Raw genomic sequence first — 23,740 nt, 5'->3', positions numbered from 1 at the left:
ACTCCTCAGGGATGAGGACTCCACCACTGCCCTGTGCCAGCGCTGGAAGAACTTTTGGTGAACCCTCTTCCTGCAACAGTAAACCCAAGCAGGGCCTGCCCTGGGGCTCGGGTGACAGGGAACCCTCTGAGGCAGATCAGCACTTCCCTTGCCCTGGGACAAGGACTCGTTGGCAAGACACTGCCACGGTGCTCAAATTACTCTCGTACTCATCCTCCTCTCATCATGCTCTGACTCTCCTCCAGCTGTTCTTCCGCCTGAGCACTCATCTTCCTCACCCTCCTCTTCACTGGGCACCATGACCTGCCTGTTCCAACCCAGAGGCTCCGGGGCTGCCTCCCGCAATCCCTGTAACCCCGAGCTCAGCCTCAGGCTAATGCACAGCACTGGGGAGAGCTGCTCAGAGGCCTCGGGGCCACCCCAAGGCTGCAGCAAAAGCATCAGATCCTTACCCGTATTTGGAGTGGGGGCACTTGATGTGCTCACACTCTTTCAGGTGAGCCTCCAGGTTCATTTTGAGGAGGGGAGGGCAGCTGGGGTTGTTGGGGCAGCGCACGGGCCTGTAATCACAGCTGCTCTCATGATCCCTGCCACGGAGAGAAGCAAAGGCAGGGAAAATCAGCAACAAAGCAAAAATTAATAGGAACGACACAGATCGTTGGGAGAGGAGCAAACCAGCCCTGTGAGGCTGTCAGGTGATCCAAAGCCTCCTGCTCTGAGACTGCAATTCCAGCTTTAAATTCTCATTTGGCCAGAAAATTGAGAGTAATAATAGGCCACATCTTCACAGGGCACATCTACTTCTGCAGCTGATGGGCTGAGCCTTCAGGCAGCCATCAACAACAGGCAATAGACAGGGAAAATAGGGAAAGCATTTAGGATGGGGAGGGAGATAGATTTCAAATTCATAGGATATAACCAAGGTAATTCCTTTTACAAAAAGAATCCCATCCTCTGTGGTCTCTACTTGACCACAGCCACAGAGCTTCATCCCAGATGTGAGGTGGCTGCTCTCACAGTGCACCCCGTGTCCCTGTGCTGGCACTCAGGTAAGATGGGAGCAGAAAACAACACCCTTCCCCTGACACAAGCCCATCTGCCTCCACCTCAACTGTCCCCTGAAGCCACCCTGCCCCATCCCACACCCTGGCACACCCAAACAGAGCAGCGCTGGCAGGAGCTGCACGGCCCCAGAGCTGCAGGGCAGCTCAGGCAGGCCAGGCTGGCACAGCCCTTTCCCTGGAGAGGCTGCAGGCTGGAAAAAGCACTCACTTCCTAGCACTCAGCTTGATAGTGAAGGGGCAGCCACGGGGGTCCACCTCGAAGGCGGTGGGCTTGCTGCTGGCCGCGGGCCGGCAGCCGTACTTGCAGTGGATGAACAGCTCCCCGATCTGCTCGGCCACAGCGATGTTGTTCACCACCACCGTCAGCTTGGCGTTGTCCACGGGACACTTCTCTGCCAGGGAGGGAAGGATGACACAGTCAGTGAGGGCTGAGACAGGGCACGAGCGTTTCCAAGAGCCCCTGTGTGGAAATTGTATTTTTCTGCCTTCTCTAGTCAAGTTGGCCAACTCCCAGGTGAGTGGCCATGGAAGGAGCCAGGAATATTCACCTGAGGTCTGCAAGGCATTATCTTTGGGTTGTCTTGGGGCTTGGAAAAGTCAAAGTTTATGTTAATCCATAATGATTTGAGGGAGCTGCCAATGAAAGAAGCCCACACTGATTCAGACTACCATGTGCTGGCTGAAGGGTGAGTGTCATCACCAGATGCCCCATCCATAACCTGCTCCTTCACCCAGGCCTGGGCTCAGCTCCTGCTACCAGCAACCCCTGAATCCCAGAATCCTTTAGGTTGGAAAAGACCTCCAAGATCATCGAGTCCAAGCCTTGGACCGGTCACCACCTTTTCAACTGAGCACTGCCACATCCAGTTGCTTACTGAACACTCCAGGGATGGGAATTGCAATTGCAAAGCCTTTTGCTACAGATCTGTGGGTTGGGATTGATATGGCAGAGCACGGTGAGGGGATTAACATGCAAAGCAGAGGGACCTCTTGCATATGGAACACAAAAATCTTAAGACAAAAAGAGCTGCTGCTTTGCAGGACTCCCCAGGGAGCCTCCTCAGGGCCTGCTGCTCTGGTAATGCCAATGGCTTGGCTTTGTGCTGAACAACACCTTGCCAAGAGGGACACAGGCTCATGCCAAAAAAAGGCTTTTTTTGCGGCCAGAGTCCAGCCCAAGCAGGAACTGGTTAGCCCAGAGCAGCAGCCAGGGGCCTCGGCTCTCCCAGGGTTCTGCAAGAGCTGGGTGAGCTAAAGCAGCTCAGTGGGGCTCAGTCAGGGTCCAGAACCCTGGCACTGAGGGGATGGGGGAGGAGGGGTTGATGCCAAACGTGGCTCCTGGTTCTTTATCCAGGCAGCCACAGAAAGCTTTCAGTTTGAAATCAGTGGGTCAGCTCTGGGCGAGACGTATTATCCTGGGATTATCCATTGCATATTCCCGGATCTGAGAACATCCTGTGCCCAGGAGCAGGGCCCAGCACTCTCTGCAGTGCCCATTCTCCAGAGTGTACCATCAGCCCCCAGCCCCACCCCTCACTGCCGCAGTGGCACATCTGACTGACAGCTTGTTTTAAGCCCTTTGGACACTTTTCTGCAGGTTTCTCTTCACGTGAAAGCAAATAAACCAGAAAATAACAGTGTTTTGGCTGCACCACACAAGAACAGTTCTGTACTCACCAGATGTTAAGGCACATCTCCTGCAAAATGTGTGCTGTGGAGACAGAGAGGAACAGCAGCGTCAGCGTAAAACGAGAGCGGGCAAATTATTCCCTGTGGCAAACGTTGGGAAAGGTGGGAGATACCAAAGCCTGTGGCTCAGGGGCCCCAGCAGCTGTTCTGCCTGTTTTAGCTCAGCATCACAGGGCAAACCCCAGCTGCTTGCTCAGGCAGCTCAGGGTGCAGCACAGGTCCTGCTCCCAAGAGTACTGAACACACAGTTTGGAGCTTTGATGTTCTCCCCGTTCAGGATCAGGCCAGAATTGTGTTGCAAGCCAAAGCCCAGGGGCATGTTCTGCCACACTCTGATTGATATTCCTGGGATCACAGAATCCTGGAATGGTGTGGGTTGGAAGGGATCTTAGAGATCATCAAGTTCCAATTCCCTGCCATGGGCAGGGACACCTTCCACTAGACCAGGGCTCAGAGCTCCATCCAGCCTGGTCTCGAACACATCCAAGTCCTTCCTACCCTCCATGTCTGCAGAGGGTTTCTCTACTTCGTCCTCCACTTTAGCCCATGTCATCCCTCCATTCCCCCGAGAAGCCCTCAAGGGAAGGGAAAAGGGGAAGCCTGGCCTCTCCCTGTCCTTGCCCAGTCAGCCCATCACATTCATCTCTCTGGAGCCCTTCTAAGGCAGCAGAAGCTGCCCTCTCCTGCTGTCAGGCAGATGGAACAGCTGGTTTGTAAGCCCATTAAATGCTCTGTAAATTTGAGCACTTTAAATAGGTCCCCTCTCAGTGTTCTGACAGTTTAACTTGACAAAGTAGCAAACACAATCTAACACACTAATGAATATAAAGGCTGCAGCATTTCACTGGTCCTGATCCTGCCCTGTGGATTCCCTGGAGCCTCCTCAGCCACATTCCCCTGCCACAGAGCCAGCTCTTGGCAGGGCTGTGAGTCCCTCTCTGGAGCTGTTATCTGCTGCCCTGCTCCCATGGCCTTTTCCTGCCCAGCACAGCTGCACCGAGCTCCCTCCAGAGCTGCCAGACCAGGACTGCAGATGAAGCCAGGCTGCTTCCTGCAGTGGGGTTTTTTTCCACATTAACCAGTAAATCTCACTGTCTCTGTGCAGAGCTGCTTACTGGAATAGTGCAGCCAAACTGCACCAGCTTCCAGCACTTTTGGGGAATAGTACCCTCACTGCAATAAACAATCCTAAGCTCTGCTCCTGTTGCTACAGCCCCATCTTGGTGATCAGAAGCACGTCAGAAGCATTAGAGCCATCTCAAAGCCATCTTTCTTCACAAGCAGTGCAGAAGCAGGAATAATATACAGCTTCTATTAAATCCCAGTAAAATGGAATCCAGAAGAATATTCATAATACCCCGTGCCTTTCATTTGAAGATCTCAAATCCCTTTGCAAGCATTAACTAAATGAAGCTTCAAGCCATTCTTGTTTTATGAGCAACACTTCCTTCACAACTGAAGCACAGCCATTCCTGGGGCGCCCAGGAGCTCCTGCAGAGCCCTTCACGAGGAGTTTTCGACCTCATGGAAGCCACAGCAAGGAGACTGAAGATGGCCAGGACAGGGTGGCTGACAGTACAGCTCTCCTGGGAAAAACCACCCCATTTTAAGCAAGCCCTAGTTTTGCTTGACAGTCACCAGGGAAAGACAGAGGGGACAGTCCAGGCTTGGCTCTGGCTCACACAGGATATTTGGGAGAGCCCTGCCTTACCCCACAGGTTGTGATGACTGGATCCTTAAACACACTGCAGCACAGCTGGCAGCACAGCTTCACGGATGGCTGCTCTGCAAACACCAGGGGCTCCTGCAGGGCACACAAAGAGACAGAGACAGCGGGGATTAGTCCAAACCAAGAGCCTGCAGCTCTGCAGAAGGAATAACACAACCCCTCAGTGGTGAGCCTTGGGGAGCCTGGGGCACACTGAGGATTTCATCATCTCAACATAAAATTCTGCCTGGATCTGCTAAGTTCCAGTAGGGGAAGAATGAACTTGGGAATGGTTGGAGACCCTCAGCTCATCACAAACTGGGGGCCACCAGCATCTGGCAGGATCAGGACCTGACAGCAAACTGCACAGACCGACTTGTTTGCCAATGATTCAAGTCACCGGAACTGCATGAGCTGCACTGGCTGGGACTTTGTCCTTGGTTGGACTGAACGTAGAGTTGTCAAAACTGTACAAAGCCTGAGCTTAAAAGCAATTTTAAAGCAGTCTGCACTCACGTTTTTGAAACATTCTGAAGGAAGGGCTCCTTCATTCCTTAGGAAGCAGAAACAACATCGTTTCTGCTGCAATGGGCCCATCTCTCCATTCTGTTTACCGACTAGGACTGCCAGTACAGGGCTCCAAGCACATCCTCCCAGAGCACCACGGCTCTCCAGGGCTCCAAGCATGTCCTCTTGGAGCACCAGAGCTCTCCATGCTCACATTTCAGAGCATTTCCAATCAATCTCTGCGGTTTGCTCTGCCTTTTCATCCTGTGCTGCTCTCAGAAATGCAAACACAGCCCCCTGGGTTCCTAAATATGAAACACACTCTTATCCCAGATCAGTGGCAGAATGCCACCTGACCTTTTATTCATCCAGTTTGGGGTTGGTTACTGGGTCACAAGCTAAGCTCAGTTAAAAAGCATCCTCCCCCAACGCATAGACAATTCCTTGCACCCTCCTGGGGCTTAAAATCAAGTCAGTGGGGTGCCGCACAGCCCTGAATGGCGATGGGGCTCCAAATCCAAGGGGAATTGTATTTCTCTTGCTGCCTGGGGCCAGACCACCAGCCTGAGCCTTGCAACCCACCCTGCTCTGCTGCAGGGCCAGGGAATCACACAGGACTTTGAAAGGACTTACAGTTTTTCTGGGAAGCAGAAAAGCCTCACCATTGTCCTCGCTTTCCAGGCAGGGAAATGGTACATAAGGAAGCAAAGTCAGTGGTGGAAACAAAGTTAAAAGCAGGAGTCTGAGCCAGGCACCACACAAAATCTGTCCGTGAGAGCTCTGTGTACTCACGACAGTCCACTAAGTTACTCTTTTGACACTGAGCTTCCTAATCCTGCTCCTTCAGACAATCCCAAATACCTACTGGCTCCTCCTCTTCCTCATGGAGTGAGAACGTGGAGCGCAAGGACATGTTGGACTCGGAGTGCAAGGAGCGGACGGAGATAGCGGAGTCGGAGCGGCGTGGGGTGCTGATCGGAGGCTGCGGACACAGAGCAGCTCTGGTCAGTGCAAATAATTCCCAAACTCCAGGCAGAGCCTTCAAGTTCAGTTTTCCCCTTCCACAACACTCAGCTGCTCCATTCCCAGCTGCATTGAGTGGCCCGGCTGCTGTGTGCCCTTCCCTGCACCATGCCCAGAGACAGGAATCACTTGGGTTTAACTCCCTTAGCCAGGCTGCCATCGAAATTCCAAGCACATCACTTTCTCCAAGGTGCATTCCCTGCACACTTACCGTGCACAGCCGCAAAGCAACGGTCTGGAAGAATTAATCCTTCATGGAAAGCTCTGTAAATCTCCCCCAGAGACTGCTCCAGCTCCTGCAATGTCTCTAATCTCTACAGCAGCACTTGTTGTTGCACTCACTATCTAACTTCTGCCAAATTTCTTTGCGTAAGTGTGGAGACTTCCTTCTATTGAATTCTCTGTGAGCCTGGCTCTACCGCTTCCTGCTCGGGAGGGGAGAGCGGAGTGGAAACCGCGTGCACCAATCCAGAGAAATCCCTCTGGCTATGGTGGCCTTGGGATTGGCTTTGAGGGAATGCTGCTGCTGGAATATTAAGCAGCAGCACATCTCCGAGGGTGGAATATCAACCATCAGCACATAGCCAAGGTGCTATTTGGTGTCAAAGCGCGACCGGAGACTGCAGACCATGGGGTGACTGGATTTGGGGATTCAGTGCAACTGGGAGCGCAGCCACTGCAGGGTTACTCTGGAAGAGATGCTGCTGGTGGACTGGGAAAGGTGCAGAGAGGAGGAATAAAGGTCTTCGATGAGCAGAATGGATGCTTTGACAAAGAAATGGGAAAATGAAGCCAGAAGCCTCAGACACCTCAGACAAGGGATGATGGATGGGCATCTGCATGTGTCACTCCACTCCAAGGCTTGGCTGTAGCCTATGTCAGTCTCCACCTCTGAGGAGTGTTGGCTGGAAAGAGCTCTGGAGATCCCTGGCTGCCCACTGGAAAAGGGACTCTCCCTGGCCCTGGCCCAGGCCAGGCCTGGCACTGCCCAGCAGGAACAGGGAAAGCCACACAGACCAGACTCGGCTGAGTTCCTGTCCTGCACCTTGTGAGCAAAACGCTTTTCCTCGTGCTCCACCTGAGCCTTGTGAGCTGCATTCTGTGTGCCTGCCCTGGGTAAAAGTGGGTGACATCAGACCCAAGGACAAAGGCAATGCAGGAGGTCAGTGGGGCCGGCAGGAAATTCAGCAATGAAAGCTGCAAGATGAGGTTCAGAGGCTGCTGCCTTCCCCGGAGACAAAGCATGCTGCAGCCCGAGGGCAGCCTGGCTGGGCTGCAGAAGAGGAGCAGACCAGGATCCTGCTGGTTCCTCATACTGCTCTGCTACTTCATTTTTATGATCCTGGGCTCTGAGGAACTCAGAAATGCTGCATCTGCTTCCAAGCCAAAGCATAAATGTCTTTCTCTTAAAGACAGCATATTTATTGACTAAATAGGTAAACCTTAAGGAGGAATGGTTATAATGAGGTAAATCAATTTTATGTGTATCCATTAATTTTATTATTTTCCTCCACTAGTAGCAGAAATTACTAAAATAACAAGAATGACTGTGCATAGTTCCCACTCTGGGGGTAATAGGGGGGTGAGGGCAGCAAAGGCAGGCTCTGCAGTGAGGCAGGTTTGTAACCAGCAATATCCAGTGAGGATCACCAAAAGAGAGGGGGAACTGCAGCATTCCAGCATTTCCAGGAGGCAGGGGTGCAAGGCACAGAAGGTTTGTGTAAGACTGTGGGCTCAGCTCCCTGTGTCCTGGTTCGGGTAATGCTGGAGTTAACTGCACAGGGGAGAAGGGGATGTGCGGAGAAGGATCCCTCACTCCCCCTGGGCTGTGGGGACAACACAGATGGCAGAGGGTGTGCTGGCAGTTCCAGACCCTCTGGGTATCTGCAGCCTGGGTTTTGCTAAGCAAACAAGGATAAAACTCAAGAGACCTTATTTTTGCACTAAACATCAGGCACACCTTCAAACAGCCCAAGGATGGAGCACTCAAACATCTGATGGAAGATGGAGAGTTTTTGCTGGTAATTCAATCCAGCCCCTGGCTCAGAGGTGAAGTTCCCTGTAAACAACAGACTTTGGACAACCAGGCAGCCTCCATCCACAGTATCCAACTGTTCCAATATTCAGTTGCAATCTTTAGCTGCAGTTCCCATCACCTCAGCTATAGGAGCAGCCTCCAGGTGAAGGCCCCAGCTCCATGTAGGCACAGCAAGGTGGGAACCTGTGGCACTGTGTCCAGTAATCCCTGCCTTGCACACAGAACACACTGCTGCTTTTGTCTCATTAACAGCAGCTTTAAAAGGAAAGAAAAAGGAGTGGTGGAGGTCACAGGAGGGCTCTGACTTGTCTCCAACTGTCTCTCTGATGGCTGAGAAGCCCTTGGCAGCTTCTGGAGGAGGGAAAACTCAGTGATGAGGAAGGGAAATCCCAGATTATTTCTTGACAAAGCAAATGAAGCTTCCTAAGAGGGTTAGTGAGTCTGTCTGGAGCAGCAGGCAGAGCAGGACTGGGGCAGTTCTGGTTTGTCAGCACCTCACACTGCTTCCTGAACCACTCATTAATCCTCTCACTATTTTTGCTAAAGAATATTTAATACTCCAGGGAAAGTGGGCTGAGACTGTCCAAGAGGATGGAAGCTGGCTCTCAGCAGAGATCTCCCCCATTCTTGGCTGCACACCCCAGTTCATGCCAGTGGGGTTTTCAAATGAGTCAGGGAGTTTCTTCATCAGACCTGGCTAAATGAAATATCCACAGCATCCCCTCCTCCGGAAAAATCCTCCCCTCTGCCCTGTAAGAACTGCCCAGCTTGTGAAAAGGGCACTGTGAGCCCAGCACTCAGCCCACAGGTCCATGCTGACAGCCAGGGGTGGCCTGAACACTGGCCCAGCTCGTGGGGTTAGTGGTGGGCTGGAGAGCTGCATTTGGCAAGGACACCAGGAAATTTTCAAAGGACTTGTTAGAAAAAAGACCAACAACAAACAAAACCCCCACGGGCTCACATAAAACACAGCAAGATGTCTGAGCAACAGAAGGAACTTTATAGGATGCTGACAATAAAATTCTTTGCAATCTGGTGTCAAATTTATTTTAAGAAGTGCTGCAGCTCCATACTGTTGCTGACCCCAGTCTCTGCCAGTGCCTAATTCCAGCAGCAGTGATCCATTTATGCCTGGCTTGGAAATTGGGTCTTGTAACCTGACTAAGTCTACCAGTACTTAATTTGAAGTCTGCTACTAACTTGCTTAGATCTCAACAGAGCTTGTGGTTCTGAGATGTGGTTGGAGCACCACGGACAGAAGGTCCAGCCTTGGAGCTGTCCATCCTTTCACCAAGGTTTGCTTTGCTGTTGCTGGTCTTGATTTAATTGATTGAGTGAATTTAATTTCTCTCCAAGCAGCTAACCCTGGAGCCTGTTGAATCACTAAATTCCCCAAAATGAACTCACCCAGAAGTGAGCGAGAAAACTGGATACAAAATTGCAACTGCTTTTCCACCAGGATATTGGGAGACACAGGAACGGTTTGCGTGAGGAGCCCAGCACAGCCTGCAGCGGCCAACATCCCACTCTGCAGGTTCCAAACCCGCTCCCTGTGGTCAGAGGCCCCATCTGGAGGTGGGAATAGGAATGGATTCTACGGCCATAACTGCAGAGCCAGCTGGGATCCATCCAACACGGAGAGTGCCTGGCCCCAGTCATGGCCCAGACATCTCTGGCAGGGGCTGTTTCCTCCTGAGCTCCCTGCTCTCCCAGGAGCCACATACACCCTCACAAGGAGGCTGTGGGATCTGTAGTTCCCAGGCTTTGGACCCACATAACGATTTCAAGCAGTGTGAAAAGCAGCACCAGCAGCTCCAGCCTAAAGCCCCAGGTCAGAATGAGCTGCTTCCCCCTGGCACCAACCACGGGAGCAGCCAGGAATGCTGAGGCTGGTCCTGCCTCTGGGCACAGGTAACACAGAGAATGATGAGGGAGGCAGAGGAGTTCAGAGGAGCTCCAGACACCTCTCATTTCACTTCTACCCAGCTAAGCCAGCCAGGAGGGTCCTGGCAACACCTACCATGCCATCGTCCTCATCCCGTGGGGAGTAGGTGAGGGTGCTGGAGGAGGACGGGGTCCGACGGTGCTGCTTGAAAGTATTGGTCCCGTCAGCTTTAAGTGGAGTTCAAGAAGAAAAACAAGCATTTAGGCTCGTCAGAAACATTTCTGAGCTATGGGCCAGCCTCTGTAGCTGTAAGTGATCCTTAGAAAAAGACCGGGGATTCTCCAATGCCAGTTCATGACTGGACATATCAGCACAGGTAGAACAACCCTGATCTCTGAGAGCTTGCCCAGAGAAGAGCTCAGATAATATTCTGTCAGGTCCACAGGTTAAAAATACTATTAAAAGGAAACTTTACACTCCCACGTATCTCAGTCACCAATAAAAATTGCCTGGATCCAGGGAGGTCTGGATATCCTTGAGGCACAGGGGAGGCATGCTAAACTAAATATGAGATATTTGTATAGAGATCATATTACTGACTTGTATAAAAGTCTGAATGTAAATATTCGGGAGTCCAAAACCATCCAGAGTTCAGGACAAATGTAATCCAAACATTTTTCTCAGGCAGATGTTCATTTCCTTATCTAAATCAGTGTCAAGTCTTTTTGTCTCTATTAAAGGACAGATATTTGTTCTCCAAAATGAAATCAGGCCTCTTCCTATATTCACCCCACGTGCCAGGGCTCAGGCTCCCCTCACCTGCTGAGCTTTGAGGGACAAGGCACAGGAATTCTAAATGAGCAGGGACATTTGCATCCCCTCCTGTCTGAGCTAAAAATGGCCACGGGGTTTTACCAAAGCTCCAGAGTGACTCACAGTCAGGCACGGAGTGAAGATGGAAATTTTCAGCATTGGTGATGATTGTCACAGGGATCAATAAGATTTGGTGCTGAGCTCAGTATCAAACCCTGTTGTACTGAAAACTACTCTGTTTTCAGCAGGGGCTTCCCAGTGGTACTGCTCAGTCTGCCTGAGGGGAGAAAATTCCTGTGCCTGCTCATTTCCATCATGTCAGGACACTTGGGCTGCCTAACACCAAACCCAGCCCCTCAGCACCCGGTTAATGACCACAGGGATTCTCCCAAGAGCTTTATGATCTGTAAAACAACCACCACCCTGGGATCACACACAGTGCTCTGGGGAGATACTGTACACATGAAACACTCACGCTTTGTGATGGTGGTCACAGCAGAGAAGGCTGGTCCAAAAGTTGTTTCCATTCTTGTCTGAAATATTGAAAAAATGAATGTCAGGGCATTTAAAGCCTTCAGACTTTTCCTGAGCTGGTGAAATACTGCATACACATTCCCAGCTTTTATCTGTGAATAGCGAGATTTTAAGTGGCAAGAAAATACCATATTTCAAAAGAAAGGATGAGAACACAGGAAGCAGCCCTGTCCCCTCTCTGTGCCACCAGCAGTGGCCTTACCCCGTTAGCGTTTTCAGAAGTAGTGATGTTTGTTGTGCCACTGGAGAAACGATTGTAGCGAGCGTTCTTGTTTGAGCTCATAATCTAGGCCAGCATCTGTTAGTCATGGGAAGCTTGCTCTGTGGAAGAAGAAGGACATGAAGAGAGCGAGGTTTGTTGTGTGTATTTTCCTGGGCTCGCTCTCCTGCAGCATGAAGCCTGTGTGAGTTACCCAAACTCACATAAACCTGGATTTTCAGCAGCAAGAGGCGAGGACAAAATCAGATTCCTTCAATTTGTCTCTGGATGAATGTTCAGCATTTTTTAAATATATGATTATCTTTTAATAAGAGCCTCATTTCTCTCCCTCCACTGTTTCATTAGGCTCAAGTTTGCAAAGTCAAGAATTCCACAACAATAATCTGCAGAAACATGTGGAGTTTGCTTTCTTTAACCTCTGCTGAAACCTGATGCTGCTTCAGGGCACAATTATGCTGCTGTCCCAGCAAATCTGACAAGATGCTCTCAGTCTTTTTTAGAGCCAGGATACCCTCAGGAAGGAGCTGCAGCTCCTCTGCCATCACACAGAGATGCTCCTGGCTCAGGCAGGCAGGAGTTTCCCTCAGAGACAACGCTCAGCCAGGCACCAGGGAGGTGAAGTATCTCAGGTGTTTCTAGCAGTTGGTTTTCTCTTATCTGGGAGTGACAAGTCCTAAATCTCCAAGCTCTTTATAAAGCACCGTGATTTCTCCACTTTACAGGAACAGAAACTGAGGCTCAGAGAGAGGATCCCACCACACAGCTGTGACCTGGGATTCGTCCAGGGATTCCCACCTCCCTGGAGAGCCCTGGGACACAGGGCTGGGCACATCCTGCACACACATTTTAAACACTGCAAAGGTGACACTCGAGCTGTCCTCGGCCAAGGTTCTGCTCATGGCCTGACACAGCACTTCCTGGTGCTCCCTGCAGCTCTGGATCCAACAGCTGTCAGGCAGCCAGGAACAGCAGCAGCAGAATCCTGAGCAGGGAATTGCTGCTCAGGTCTAAACTTTCAGAAACAACTATGTTCAAAAATCATATAAAACCAAAATTCCAAAGAAAAACCAAACAAACAGAAACCCTGAAACCAAACCCAAAACCATCCGAAAACCAGGGATCTGGATAATGTTTTCCACACACGTGACAGCACTGTCCTGGCTGCTTGCAAATGCCAGATCCCTGAGGAAATGCTGAGCACAGAGTCTGGAGCTGTCTCAAAAGCAGCAGGAATGAGGCAGAGTTGTGCTGCTGCATCAGGGAGACCTGCGGAGTTTAAAGCTGGGCTCCAGCAAGCCAGAAGTTTGGCTTGGGCCATCAGATCCTTTTATTCCTGTCCATGTTCCTGAGGGCACAGAGAGCAGAGGGAACCAGGAGGGTGGGAGGTGGAAGAGGGCAGACAAAGGGTTTGGGCCACTGGCCATGGCCCCATGAGATCTGATCACTCAGCCTCCCTCCCTCTGGCAGCCTTGGATGAGCCACTGGAGCTCTTGGCTTCCTCCCGGCAAAAAATTCCCCCTTCTGCACAAGCCTAAAAATTCCCCTCTTCAACTACAAAGCCTGAAGATGAGAGGTCTCCAGCTGGGGTCTCCAGATGATGCAGTACTCATAAATTAAGCAAAGCAAGTACTTCTATGAGTGATGGCACAAACTGCCGCATTTCCTGGGATTTCCCATCTCAAGGTTGCATTATCTCATGTTCAATAACATGTGTCTCCCCAAAAATTCCCCTCTCTGCAGGTTCTCTACATCTAGCAGTACAGCTCGGCTCACCACTCTCCTCTGGAAAAGGGATTCAGCACTCTCCTCCTCCCATTATTGGGTGGAAGCAGAGAAATATTCCACTTTCCTGGAATATGAATCCATGATCCCTTTTTCAGAGAACCTCAGCAACACCTACCCACACACCCTTTATCCTGCATTGCTCAAAGGCAGGAGCAGGGATATGCTCCCACTTCATCAGCCATGTCAGTTAAGGTTAAGGGAACCGTGCATATCAAATATTCCTCTTGTGGTTTAGGGCAAATAGTCATTCCCAGATGGAAAGAGAGGAAGCCCATCCTGATGGAGGATCGTGGGCTGTCTGGAGACTCAGGCAGAGCTTCGTTCCCTCTTATTTTCAGGGTATGTATCACCTTCAGATGTAACAGATGGAGACTCAAGCAATGGGATACACTCAGACACAGGGAAAACAAAAATGGGGATAACTGACAGCGTGAGGATTTCTGTGATATCATTAAATGTTGGATCAGACGTGCCACAAGCAGTGACTGCAGCCACTCAAGCCACTGCAATGACCCTTCCATCCCTGCCTGGGAACCTCCAGTAAATCCAAAGTGAGAGAGGGGATGTGGAACACACGGATTTTCCACTCTCTGTTTATAAGCATGACCTGTGCCTGCAGCTTGGCTGAGCAAGGTACCTGCAGCAGCAGCAGAGAGCCTGCTCGTGTCTGCTCCGAGCAGAGACCAGAGGAATGTGAGCAATGGAAAACATGTTGAGCGGAATATCAGCCAGGCTGCACGACACCAGCTGCCACAGCAATATCTGATTTCAGCCCAAACCTCTGCACCCACCATAGGCAGGAGCATTTCAGCAGAGCAGATGCCTCTCCAGAGCATTGTCTGACAAGCTCCTCACACCTTCCTTTCCATCTGAGAACCTTTTCCAACTGATATCAAAGAATTTAAAAGGAGGCAGAAAAGCTGATGTTGTTAACACTAATACCAGCCTTTGCTTGGCATTTGAACTGTGCCAACTACACTGTCCTGTGCTCCCAGGCCTGGAGGATGAGTGTCCCTCTTGGGTGGCTGGTGTTGAGAACCCAGCCTGTGACCCAGATTCTCCTTGCCTGGACTTAATTATTTTTTATTTTTTAACATGCAACATCAGTGTTTTTTACAGTAAACAAAGAGGGGGGAAAAAATCTCCCCTGGAAAAAGGAAATTGTGGGGACCCAATATTCAGTAAATCTCACAGCTGATCATAACCAGATGTGAGGAGGGGCAGGGATAGGTTTCAGCATTTGCACATCACAGGGATCAACTCAAGGCTTTTGAGACTCAGTGAGAAGAAAAGCCTTAAAATCCTACTGTAGTATTCCAGGCAAGGAAAAACCCAACCACCAGTAGCTGCAGAGGCAGCTGCAGGGTGAAGCAGTGCTCTTTCTCCCCACTGCTGAGAGGAGATCCAAAAGGATCAGCCACGGATCACCCCCTGACTGTACCTCAGAGCTGGGAGGAGAATCAGGACCAGTGGCCTGGCTAATTCCAGAGTCCTGGGGTCTGGTGAGACTGGCACAGAATCTCAAGGGTCTGCCCTCCCTCCCGTCAGCCCCAGAGCACACACAGACCCTTGGCTATTCCCAACAGTCCGCTGAAGATCCTGATAACCAACCTCAAAGCCCAGACTTTGAGGGGGGACACGGCACGAGGAGAAGGAATGGAGTACCCCATTCCTCACCAGCATCCCGATCAGGAGCTGGTTCCCAGTGCAGGAACCACACCTTGGCACTGCTGGGGGTTGTGCTCCAGCTGCGCTCTGGGAGAGCCACGGGCACGGCCCTGGATCCTGCAGGGAGATGTGACGTGGCAAGGAGTGGCTGGCAGCCACAGTGACCCACATGGCACAGAGTCACCTTTCCAAGACACCAGCAACAGTCTCCCCCTCACACAACCACCAGTGCTTGGGGCTCAGAGACTTGTCCTACACCTGCTGGGTCTTCCTTTCCCTCCTCTCTGCCCACTGAAGCTCTCTCCAAGGGTATTCACCCTCAAGGAAACTGCTGGGCTGGCAAATTGCCCCACAGCAGGAGTGCTTGCCAGTGGGAAAGATAGGCATGGGTTATCCTGCCCTGGCTGGAACAGCCTCTGGCTGACGTGACCTTCCTTATCTCACAGCTTGGGTATTTATGGCGTAAGACACAAGCTTCTGTGCCTCTTACAACACTGCATGCAGAACAAGAAGGGTTACACATCCTTGAGGGTATTGGCACATCCCCAAGGAAATACTCCGATGAAAGCTCCAACAACTCCATGGGACAAGGGCAAAGCACGCAGGTGCCAAGGGCACAGGGTGTTTGTGGGCTAATTAACTATTCTGTGACCATCAGCACCTCAGGCCCACCTCAGCAGGGTGAAGAGGACTATCAGCATCCGGTCTGACCTGTACAGCACAGGCTGTAAGAATGCAGAGCTACAGCAGATCCCTGAGATAGACACCTCTCATGGCACACTGGATGGGAAGCAGACAGTGGAGCCCAGTGGTCACCCCTCAGCTCAGGGAACACTAGGCCAGGATTCCCAAGCACCACTGCTGAGTCAGCTTGTTCCAGCTCCCAGGGGAAGATGGTGAATAAAAGCCAGCAGTGAAATCACCACATCTGCAGGTGACACTCAGCTCTTCCGAGCTGTCAATACCACTTTGGCGGTGAAGAACTTACGAAAAACCCCACAAAATGAAGGAGACAAAGAGGTTGTAGACGAGCTAAAATCTAAAAGACCTGACCCAGCAGGACATTTCTTACACTCTTCAGATGTCAGTCAGTGTAGGAAGGACAAAAAACACGAACAGAAGTTTGGCCTTACTGACAGGACGTGGCACCTTCAGCTGATGAATCTGTGGAAGAGTCTTTTAACTGTTTATAAGTTTTTCTTATAAGTCACACCAGCTTTTCTGAGTGTCTTACACTGAGGCCATAATTGTACTGAGCTGTCATCAATAAAAATAAAAGGGATATTTTTAATTGCTGCAACTTTTACCAGCACTTCCACTGACTGCAGGGCTGTGAGAGCACATTCAACAGCTGTTTGAACACTGCCATGCCTTTGAACAAATGGAGTTCAGAAAGGAAAAGCATTTCATACGGTGCTTTTCCTAAAGGATAATGAAGCCTTGGGATAGAAGAATATTTGCAATACCTCACGTTAAAACCTGAAGCTGTAACTTTAAAATGCTCCCATAGCTGGATCAAAAGTGATTGCTCTGGTGAAATGAAGCACCTCAATTTTCCCAGAAAAATAAAATTAAATTAGAAGTTAGAACAGAGGCCAATATTCAGTGCTGTTCCATGACACAAAAGCTACATTTGAAGCTTTATTTCCATTTCAGGTAACCTGGAAGGATCCACCTACAACACCATTTTTGTTAGGCAGTCCATGGCTCAACATTCTGACCCTGCAACCAAAATTGTCCTGTGTGGGCTCAGCACCTCCTCAGTCACTGCTGGGCAGGAACAGGCACATTCACAGCTCTGTCACACAAGGACCTTAATAAAAAGGTGCTTTAAAAGTTGGCCCTGCCACTGCAGAGCTGCGTGCTGTGCCTTTCACAGCTTGTGCTCTTCCACATCCTCTCTCAAAGAACAGGTCCCTTCCGTGACCATCTCATTGTTAAGCTGTGGATTTGGTGAAGGAAAAAGACTAAAACTCCATCCAAGCCCCAAAACCAACAACATCCTCCCTGTCCAAGGCAAAAATCTCAGTCCTGCTGCAGTTCCCCAGGAGGGAATGGCCAACTCTGTGCAAAGCAGATCTTGATGAAAGATCTTCAGAAGCTGAGAACAGTCACCCACACCACTCACACCACAACTGGTGCTCACTAGCGCTCCTCAGACTTGTCTGACAGAGAACAAGTGGCTGTCAAGACCCCACAGGGTCCTGTGGGCTGGCTCAGCTCTGCTGTTGGTCTCCCTGCTGCAAATCTGGTAGATAGAGGGGCTTGCAACTCAATTGAAAACTCTTGAAGACATGGCAGATCAGCAGCAAAGCCTGGGGGATGGAGAAATCTGGCCTCTGTTCTCCCAAGGATGCCAGAGGAATGTCTGTCTCTCCTAGATTCTGCTCTCCTGAAGTCCTGCTAGACCCAAAGCAATCAAAGCTCCTCTCTCCTTTATTCCTCAATTCCTGTGCCATGGCTGAGAGGCCTTTTCCAACTGCTTTGCCTTATGGTTGGCTGCACTGCATCTTTTGGAAAGCTGTAACCACCTCATCACACTATGGGATTCTTCCAGATTAAAGTCATAAGAAACCTGAGCCCATAACCATGACTCAAAAAGCACAAAGTATCACTTCCACCCCCTGTTCCCCCCAACATCCTCCAAAGCTTTGACACTTTATCACACACACTCTTCTCTGCCCTCTGGATGCAACTCAAGCACTTCCAAGATCCAGCTGAAATGCATCATCTCCTTCAGAGAAAAAAACAAAAAAAAACCCCAGCAAATTCCAGACACCTGCTCTTTTTTTTGTACAGTTTCCTTGGACTTTGCCACGAAGAAGAAGCAGGAGGCACCAACACTCATGGATCAAACTACTGATCCTGGGAGAAACAGGCACCAAATCCTTGATTCCAAAAGAAATCAGTGGATGTGGACACTTCCACCATGGCAAATTTACTGACAGCTTTCAGACAGAAGCACCACTCAGTGTCCCACAACCCTCAAACACCACGGATTAAACTCTCTCCCCCAGGGTGACTCAGAATTCCAGGGGAGGCAGCGGGACACTGCCTCTCCTCACAATCTTGGCTTCTGTGCTCACAACTCTGCCTAAGGAATATCGAGGACTTCCCACTTCTGAAACACCAGGAACAACCTCAGAACACACTTGCTGGGTTGCTGCGATCAAGCATTCCCCGTCCTTGCAAAGGTCACTCTGAAGGATCATAAAATCAGCGTGACAAGAGCTCCAGCTGTTGGACACGCCACAGGTACCCACTTCCAAACCGGTGCTGGATTCCAGGTACCTCCTGCTCTCCACTGAGAGATGAAAACAGTTCCTCCCTCACTGCTGAAGCGGAGCAGCTTCCCCGGGAATGCTGCCGACAGCCTGACACCCGGCACCCGGAGCAAACACTTTTCCTTGGAGGAAACTCACCCTTGGCCATCCTGGAGCGGCAGAGCCCGGCAAGATGCCACCACCATACCCAATTCCTGAGCTGTGGACAGGCTTTCCCTCGGCCAAAGTGCCTCTTCCGCTACGTGTGTGCATGTGTGGATCGCTCCCCAGTGATGTAAACACAAAGGCATGCGGAGCAGTGGGCGATATGTAAATCCAGCTGGAAAATCCCACAGCTCAGCCAATCTCCACGCTGCCTCCCAGCTTTGCCCCGGCTGCTCTGGGTTCAGTTTAGTGCAGGAAAAACAACCCTCTCTTAGCACACATGGATTTATTCCCCTGATTGGAGAAAGCTCCAGAGACAGAAAAGTCCTTCACTTGCTTTAAGGGGAGTTTGAGTTTCTCACCCTTTTTACAGTTCCCAAACTGTTCAGAATTCTGAATAACAAACAGCGACACGGTCTTTACCTGGAGAGACAATCCAGGGAAATCCAGTTAACTAATAGCCACAAAAAGGCAGAGCTGGGGAGCAGGACTCACCTGAAATATAGACACTGATGGTGGGGGACTTCTACTGCCAGGACACCCCCTCCCACAGCTGAGGTTCTCCCAGGAGCAGGCACTGCCCCACTCCAGCCCCCAGGACACCTCGTTAAAAGCAAGAAGGTGACTCCGAAGCTCCAAGCTCAGGCTGTGCTAAAGGCAGAGCAGGAGCAGCCTGAATGGGTAATTTGGGGTGCTGCTGCCTTAGGCTCCTGGGGGACTTGCTGAGCTCAAAGAAGGGTGACACGTACCCCTGTGAGCAAGCAGCTGCCTCCTTCCTTGTCCCAGCTGCCACGACAGCCCCTGATCCAACCCACGGGCACAGGGACATGCTGGTGTGTGCCTCACCATGCCCATGACAAAGGAGCACAGGCAGGGAAGGGACAGCAAAGGGAATAAAAACCCAGAGGGAAGAAGTCCACAAGACTGAACATGGCCACGTAGTCCAAGTACTGGAATCCAGGAAGGATTTTCTCTCCAATGCCCTCCTCCTGGCACACCTGGGCTTGGCTGAGATTACGCATGAGGAAGGTACGCTCCAGGAAATCCCACACTCAGGGCCAGCAGGGCTTGGAAGGTCCCTGGGAACAGGTGAATGCTCAGCCCTCGAGGTGACCGATGGCTGAACCCCACTGAGGCTGCAAAGTGCTCAGCACTGCCCAGGAGCACCCCAGGGTGCAGGGCAGATCTGGCACCAGCACACAGTGCTCTGCAACATCGCAGAACCTGCAGGGCTCCCTGTGCCTCCAGCAGCACCTTGGGATTGTGGAAGCTGGGAAGGGAAGGGCTGACTTCAGCCAGGGGACACAAACTTCCATATGATGCTCATCTGTGGCTTTAGGCCATCAGAGGCTGCGCTGCCACGGGAACGGGCTGGTGGGGCCCACTCGGGGATCCCCTGGATCAGGGAACCAAACCACCTGAAAACGATGGATTGGGTTTTGTTTTTTTTTTTCCTTGAGTCCAATCAATATGAAAATCCCTGTATGAGTGTTAGCAGTGAAGGCACCAGCATCCCCTGACTGGAAACACCACTTTGGCTCAGGTTTCCCACTTCCACTGGGTAAAACGTTCCCTCCCTCAAGGCAGTGTCACCTGCACACAAACCAAACCCCAGCATGGGAGCTTTCTGTGTGGATTCACCCTGTCCCTTCCCTGCTCGAGACAGGGGACCCCAGGACCTGGAAGGAATCCAGCAGACTGCAGACACTACCTGCTCCTGCAGCTTCCTGCATGATTTTAAGGAGTTTCCCTTGCCAGGGGAGGTGCAGGTTGGACATCAGGAGGAATTTCTTCATGGAAGAGGTTGTCAGGCCTTGGAAGGGGCTGCCCAGGGAGGTTTGGAGTCCTCGTCCCTGGAGATGTCCAAGGAATGCCTGGACGTGGCACTCAGTGCTCTGGGCTGGGACTGGGCATGGGGTGAACTCAGTGGCCTTGGAGGTCTTTTCCAACCTAAACAATTCTGGGATTCTGTGATCTCACACTACTTTCACTCATCAAGGGCTTTCTGGAACCATCCTTCACCCCCAAACCTTCTCCTGCAAGTCCCGAAATCCTCATTGTGGCTGGAAGCTGAAACCACTGACAGACAAACACTCGAGACCAAAATGCAGCAGCTGTTTAAGAGGAACCTGACTGCTCATTACAGGCTGAAAACACATCGCTGGGGGGAAAATGCACAGGGAGGCAAAATTAAGAGCGCTGGGATTGAAACAAAGGCAAAGCAACGTTGCCAAAGTGGAAAAAACAACTGCTAGGTCACAGTTCCTAGCACAGCTACGCCCTGGCAGGGACAACAGCCTGGACCTGGCGCGTTATGGACACACCAAACCCAGCTCTTGTAGCACGCACCAGCCCCCGACAGCACAGAGTCTTTGCCTTGGACCCCAAGAGAGCCCAAAAGGAAGCTGAACCCAAGGGAAATCCTCGCTGCTGCCCTTCCCAGCACACCAGCTCAGGGATCCGACAGGAGCAAAGCATTTGACAGCGTCTGTTACCGGGACAGCAGCTGCAGCGGGAGGGGACAGAGCCCAAGAGCTCGTTTGAAATGAGTAGAGGACAGCACAATTCACAATCCACCGCCTGATCCAGACCTGCAAATGTTCTGGGACAGCTACGGAGACCTACCCCCAGATACCCCACATTTTGTATATTGTGAAACCAAAGTCCAGGGAAATGAGGGTACTGGGAGGGCAGGAGAGAAAGAGCAGCAACACGTGCTGCGGTCGGACAAGGAGTGGAGCAGAAAACGACAAAACTAAGCAGAAAAACCCCAGAGCTAAGCAGAACCTGGGGTGAGACCCAGTGAACACGCCGGGAGGGCAGCGGGGGCGGTGAGCGAGACCCGGGCGGGATTCACGGGGGACGAACAGCGCAGATGATGCTCGTGCTCCTCGGAGCGCCCCAACAGACCCGCTGGCACCCCAGACACCGCGGGCGGTGGGCACGGGGCAGCCCCGGGAGCCTCCGCCGGCACCTCCCCGGCCCGCGGCCCAGCGCCCCCGGCCCGGCCCGGCCCGGCCCGGCCCCTCCCCTCACGGAGCCGCCCGGCGCGGCCCGCCCGGCTCCCCCCGGCCCTCCCGTACCTCCCAGCGCCGGCGGCGGCCGCAGCGCCGGTGCCCGGTCCCGGCACATCGCGCCCGGGCCTGCTCCCCACTGCCGCCCGGCCCGGAAGAGCCGCGCCCCGCGCTCCTCGGGACTTGTAGTCCCGTGCGCCGCTTCCCCCCCGTGCCGCCGGCCCGCTTGGACTACAACTCCCGACACGCCCCAGAGACATGCACTCCATGCTACAACCACTGTTGCTACTGGTTCGGCCCGGCCTCCTGCAGTGACCAATCAGACGGCGGCAGCCGCCGCCTCGGGCCACGCTGCGCTGCGCGTCGCCATTGGCACGGAGGAGAGTGGCGGCCAATCAGCACTGGGGGGGGCGGGGCGGCGGTCACGCCAACCGCTGGCGATTGGCTGTGTCCTCAGCAGCCCGACCAATAGCAGCGTCGCAGAGGCCATAAAAACGGTAACGTGGTTCGCACGCGGTCTTTCCAGCCAGAGGTGCGGGACGGGACGGGGCGAGTAGGGGGGGTGCCGGTAACGGGGATATTACCGAGGGCGGGCCGGTGATGATCCACATTTACCTTTCTGACACCTCGTCTGAGGGCGGCGGGCGGCCGCAGCCCCTGCTGAGCAGCCACGGCTGAGGTCCGCTGTACCTGTGGCCCTGCTGGGCCGGTGGTCGGACTCCTCCCCCTCACGCGCTGCCTTCTCCCCTCAGGGCTCGGCGGGAATCGGCCGCGACGTGGGACCCGGCGGTGGTGGCGTCCCGGAGCCTCCGTGCCCGTTTCGAGGCAGTCCCCGGCGTGCTGGGCCGGTAAAGCGCGGTGTCGGCTGTTCTGGTGTTTGTGGTAAGTGAGGCTGAGACCCGCGGGGAAACGTTGCTGCTCTACGAGGCGGCTCTTAAAGCACAAAGAAGCAGCTGCAGAATGGGCTGGAGGAAACAATTCACCGACTTTTACTCACCCTCATGGGTTAGTTCAAGGTGAATATCCTGGCAAGGTGGGTGGGTGCAGTAGTGTAAGTGAAGGGATTTACACTCTTTAGTGCTGCAGCGTGTAGATGGAGAATTTAAACTTTTTTTCTGTTTAGCTCCGTGGGAGATAACAAGTAACTCCTATAATGTTTTCCCAGTCTCAAGTACAGATTTATTCTTAAATGCTTTACTGTTGTGTTTCTGCTTTGGCTTTTATATAAGGCCAATGTTTTAGTTCACAGGTGAATAAAGTTTTATAAAGTCTGGGTTTTGCTTCTATTTTTCAGTTTCTATGGGTGACATGTAACACCACAGACTGACTGGAAATTTTGTATGGGTACCCAGTGAAACTGGAGTGCATCGAAATGTGCTGCACTTTGCTCAGCCCCGCTCCCTTCACTGGAATCTGGGAGTCAATTAGGTTGGAAAAGGCCTTTAAGACCCAAGTCCAGCAGTTGTGTCACATCCACATGGCTGTTCCATCTCTTCGGAGATGAGGACTCCAACACTGCCCTGGGCAGCTGTGCCAGGGCTGGACAACCCTTTTTGGGGAGAAATTCTCCTAATATCCCCTTTTAACTGGGTCATACCCTGGTTCTGCCATGTGGATCCAGATGGGTTCAAGGCTTAACTGAACTATTTGACAGTGCTGTGTGTTTAGACAGTCAAAACACCACTGTAGCCATGGAGATTATTAAAAAATTTTATTAACAGGAATGAACCAAAAGCTGTAAACAAGAGCCAGCAGAAATGGGATGTTGCAGGTGAGGCCGAGTCCTCGCACATGGCTGGGTGCACTGACCAATTAACTTGAATAATTAACGCTGCACTGAGCAATTCCGCATGGTGGCAGCAAAGGCCCATGGAAAAATCCCAAATGGCCGTGAGGAGGAGCTTTGGGGCTGGGCCAGTGTGCAGGCACTGGGAAACCAGTCCCACACTGGGAACTGCTGACTGGGAGAGAGGGGCTGAGCCTGCTCAAAGTTCAGGTCTAAACCACAAACATGGCTGTGAGGTGTCTGCTGTAGCAGAGTCTGTTCCCCACAGGTTGGAAGTACTCCAAAGGGAAACATTTCTATCTTCCTCATTTAGAGGAGTTTTTATTGGGTTTGGACCCACACTGAGCAAGAAGTGACCAGTTGTCAGCTTTGTAACACAGGCAAAATGCCAGTCTGAGGGAGAGGGAAGGCAGTAACCTGACATCAGGAATCCTAACCCAGTAGGAATCCTAAATTTTGCCTTTAGGGAGATTTCTTGACATCTTGGGATGGGGCTGCTGCTGCTCCAAGGCCAGGATGAGGAAGGGGTGTCGTGGAGCTGCCCAGCTGGTCCTGCCCCACACAAAATCAAATTACTG

At 51.9% G+C, this 23,740-nt stretch overlaps 1 protein-coding gene across 2 annotated transcripts in view; it reads right to left on the bottom strand.

Moving 5' to 3' along the window:
* The window catches only part of TRAF7 (TNF receptor associated factor 7), a 29,469-nt gene extending 7,914 nt beyond the window's left edge, over positions 1-21,555 (bottom strand). The window contains exons 1-9 of one of the 2 annotated variants that reach the window (XM_032125760.1): positions 21,446-21,555; positions 11,464-11,582; positions 11,203-11,260; positions 10,050-10,141; positions 5,834-5,950; positions 4,465-4,557; positions 2,742-2,775; positions 1,273-1,456; positions 453-587 (exon numbers count right to left, since the gene is read on the bottom strand). In XM_032125760.1, the coding sequence (XP_031981651.1) occupies positions 453-587; positions 1,273-1,456; positions 2,742-2,775; positions 4,465-4,557; positions 5,834-5,950; positions 10,050-10,141; positions 11,203-11,260; positions 11,464-11,544 (794 nt within the window). In that variant the 5' untranslated portion in view covers positions 11,545-11,582; positions 21,446-21,555. Of the gene's footprint in view, positions 1-452; positions 588-1,272; positions 1,457-2,741; positions 2,776-4,464; positions 4,558-5,833; positions 5,951-10,049; positions 10,142-11,202; positions 11,261-11,463; positions 11,583-18,356; positions 18,460-21,445 lie in introns of those variants that run through there. The other variant, XM_032125761.1, reaches the window with a different exon arrangement.
* Positions 21,556-23,740: the final 2,185 nt, after the last annotated feature.

This window comes from Corvus moneduloides, chromosome 16 (assembly GCF_009650955.1).
Source record: "Corvus moneduloides isolate bCorMon1 chromosome 16, bCorMon1.pri, whole genome shotgun sequence".
Taxonomy (NCBI): domain Eukaryota; kingdom Metazoa; phylum Chordata; class Aves; order Passeriformes; family Corvidae; genus Corvus; species Corvus moneduloides.
This window is presented reverse-complemented; position numbering and strand designations above follow the sequence as displayed.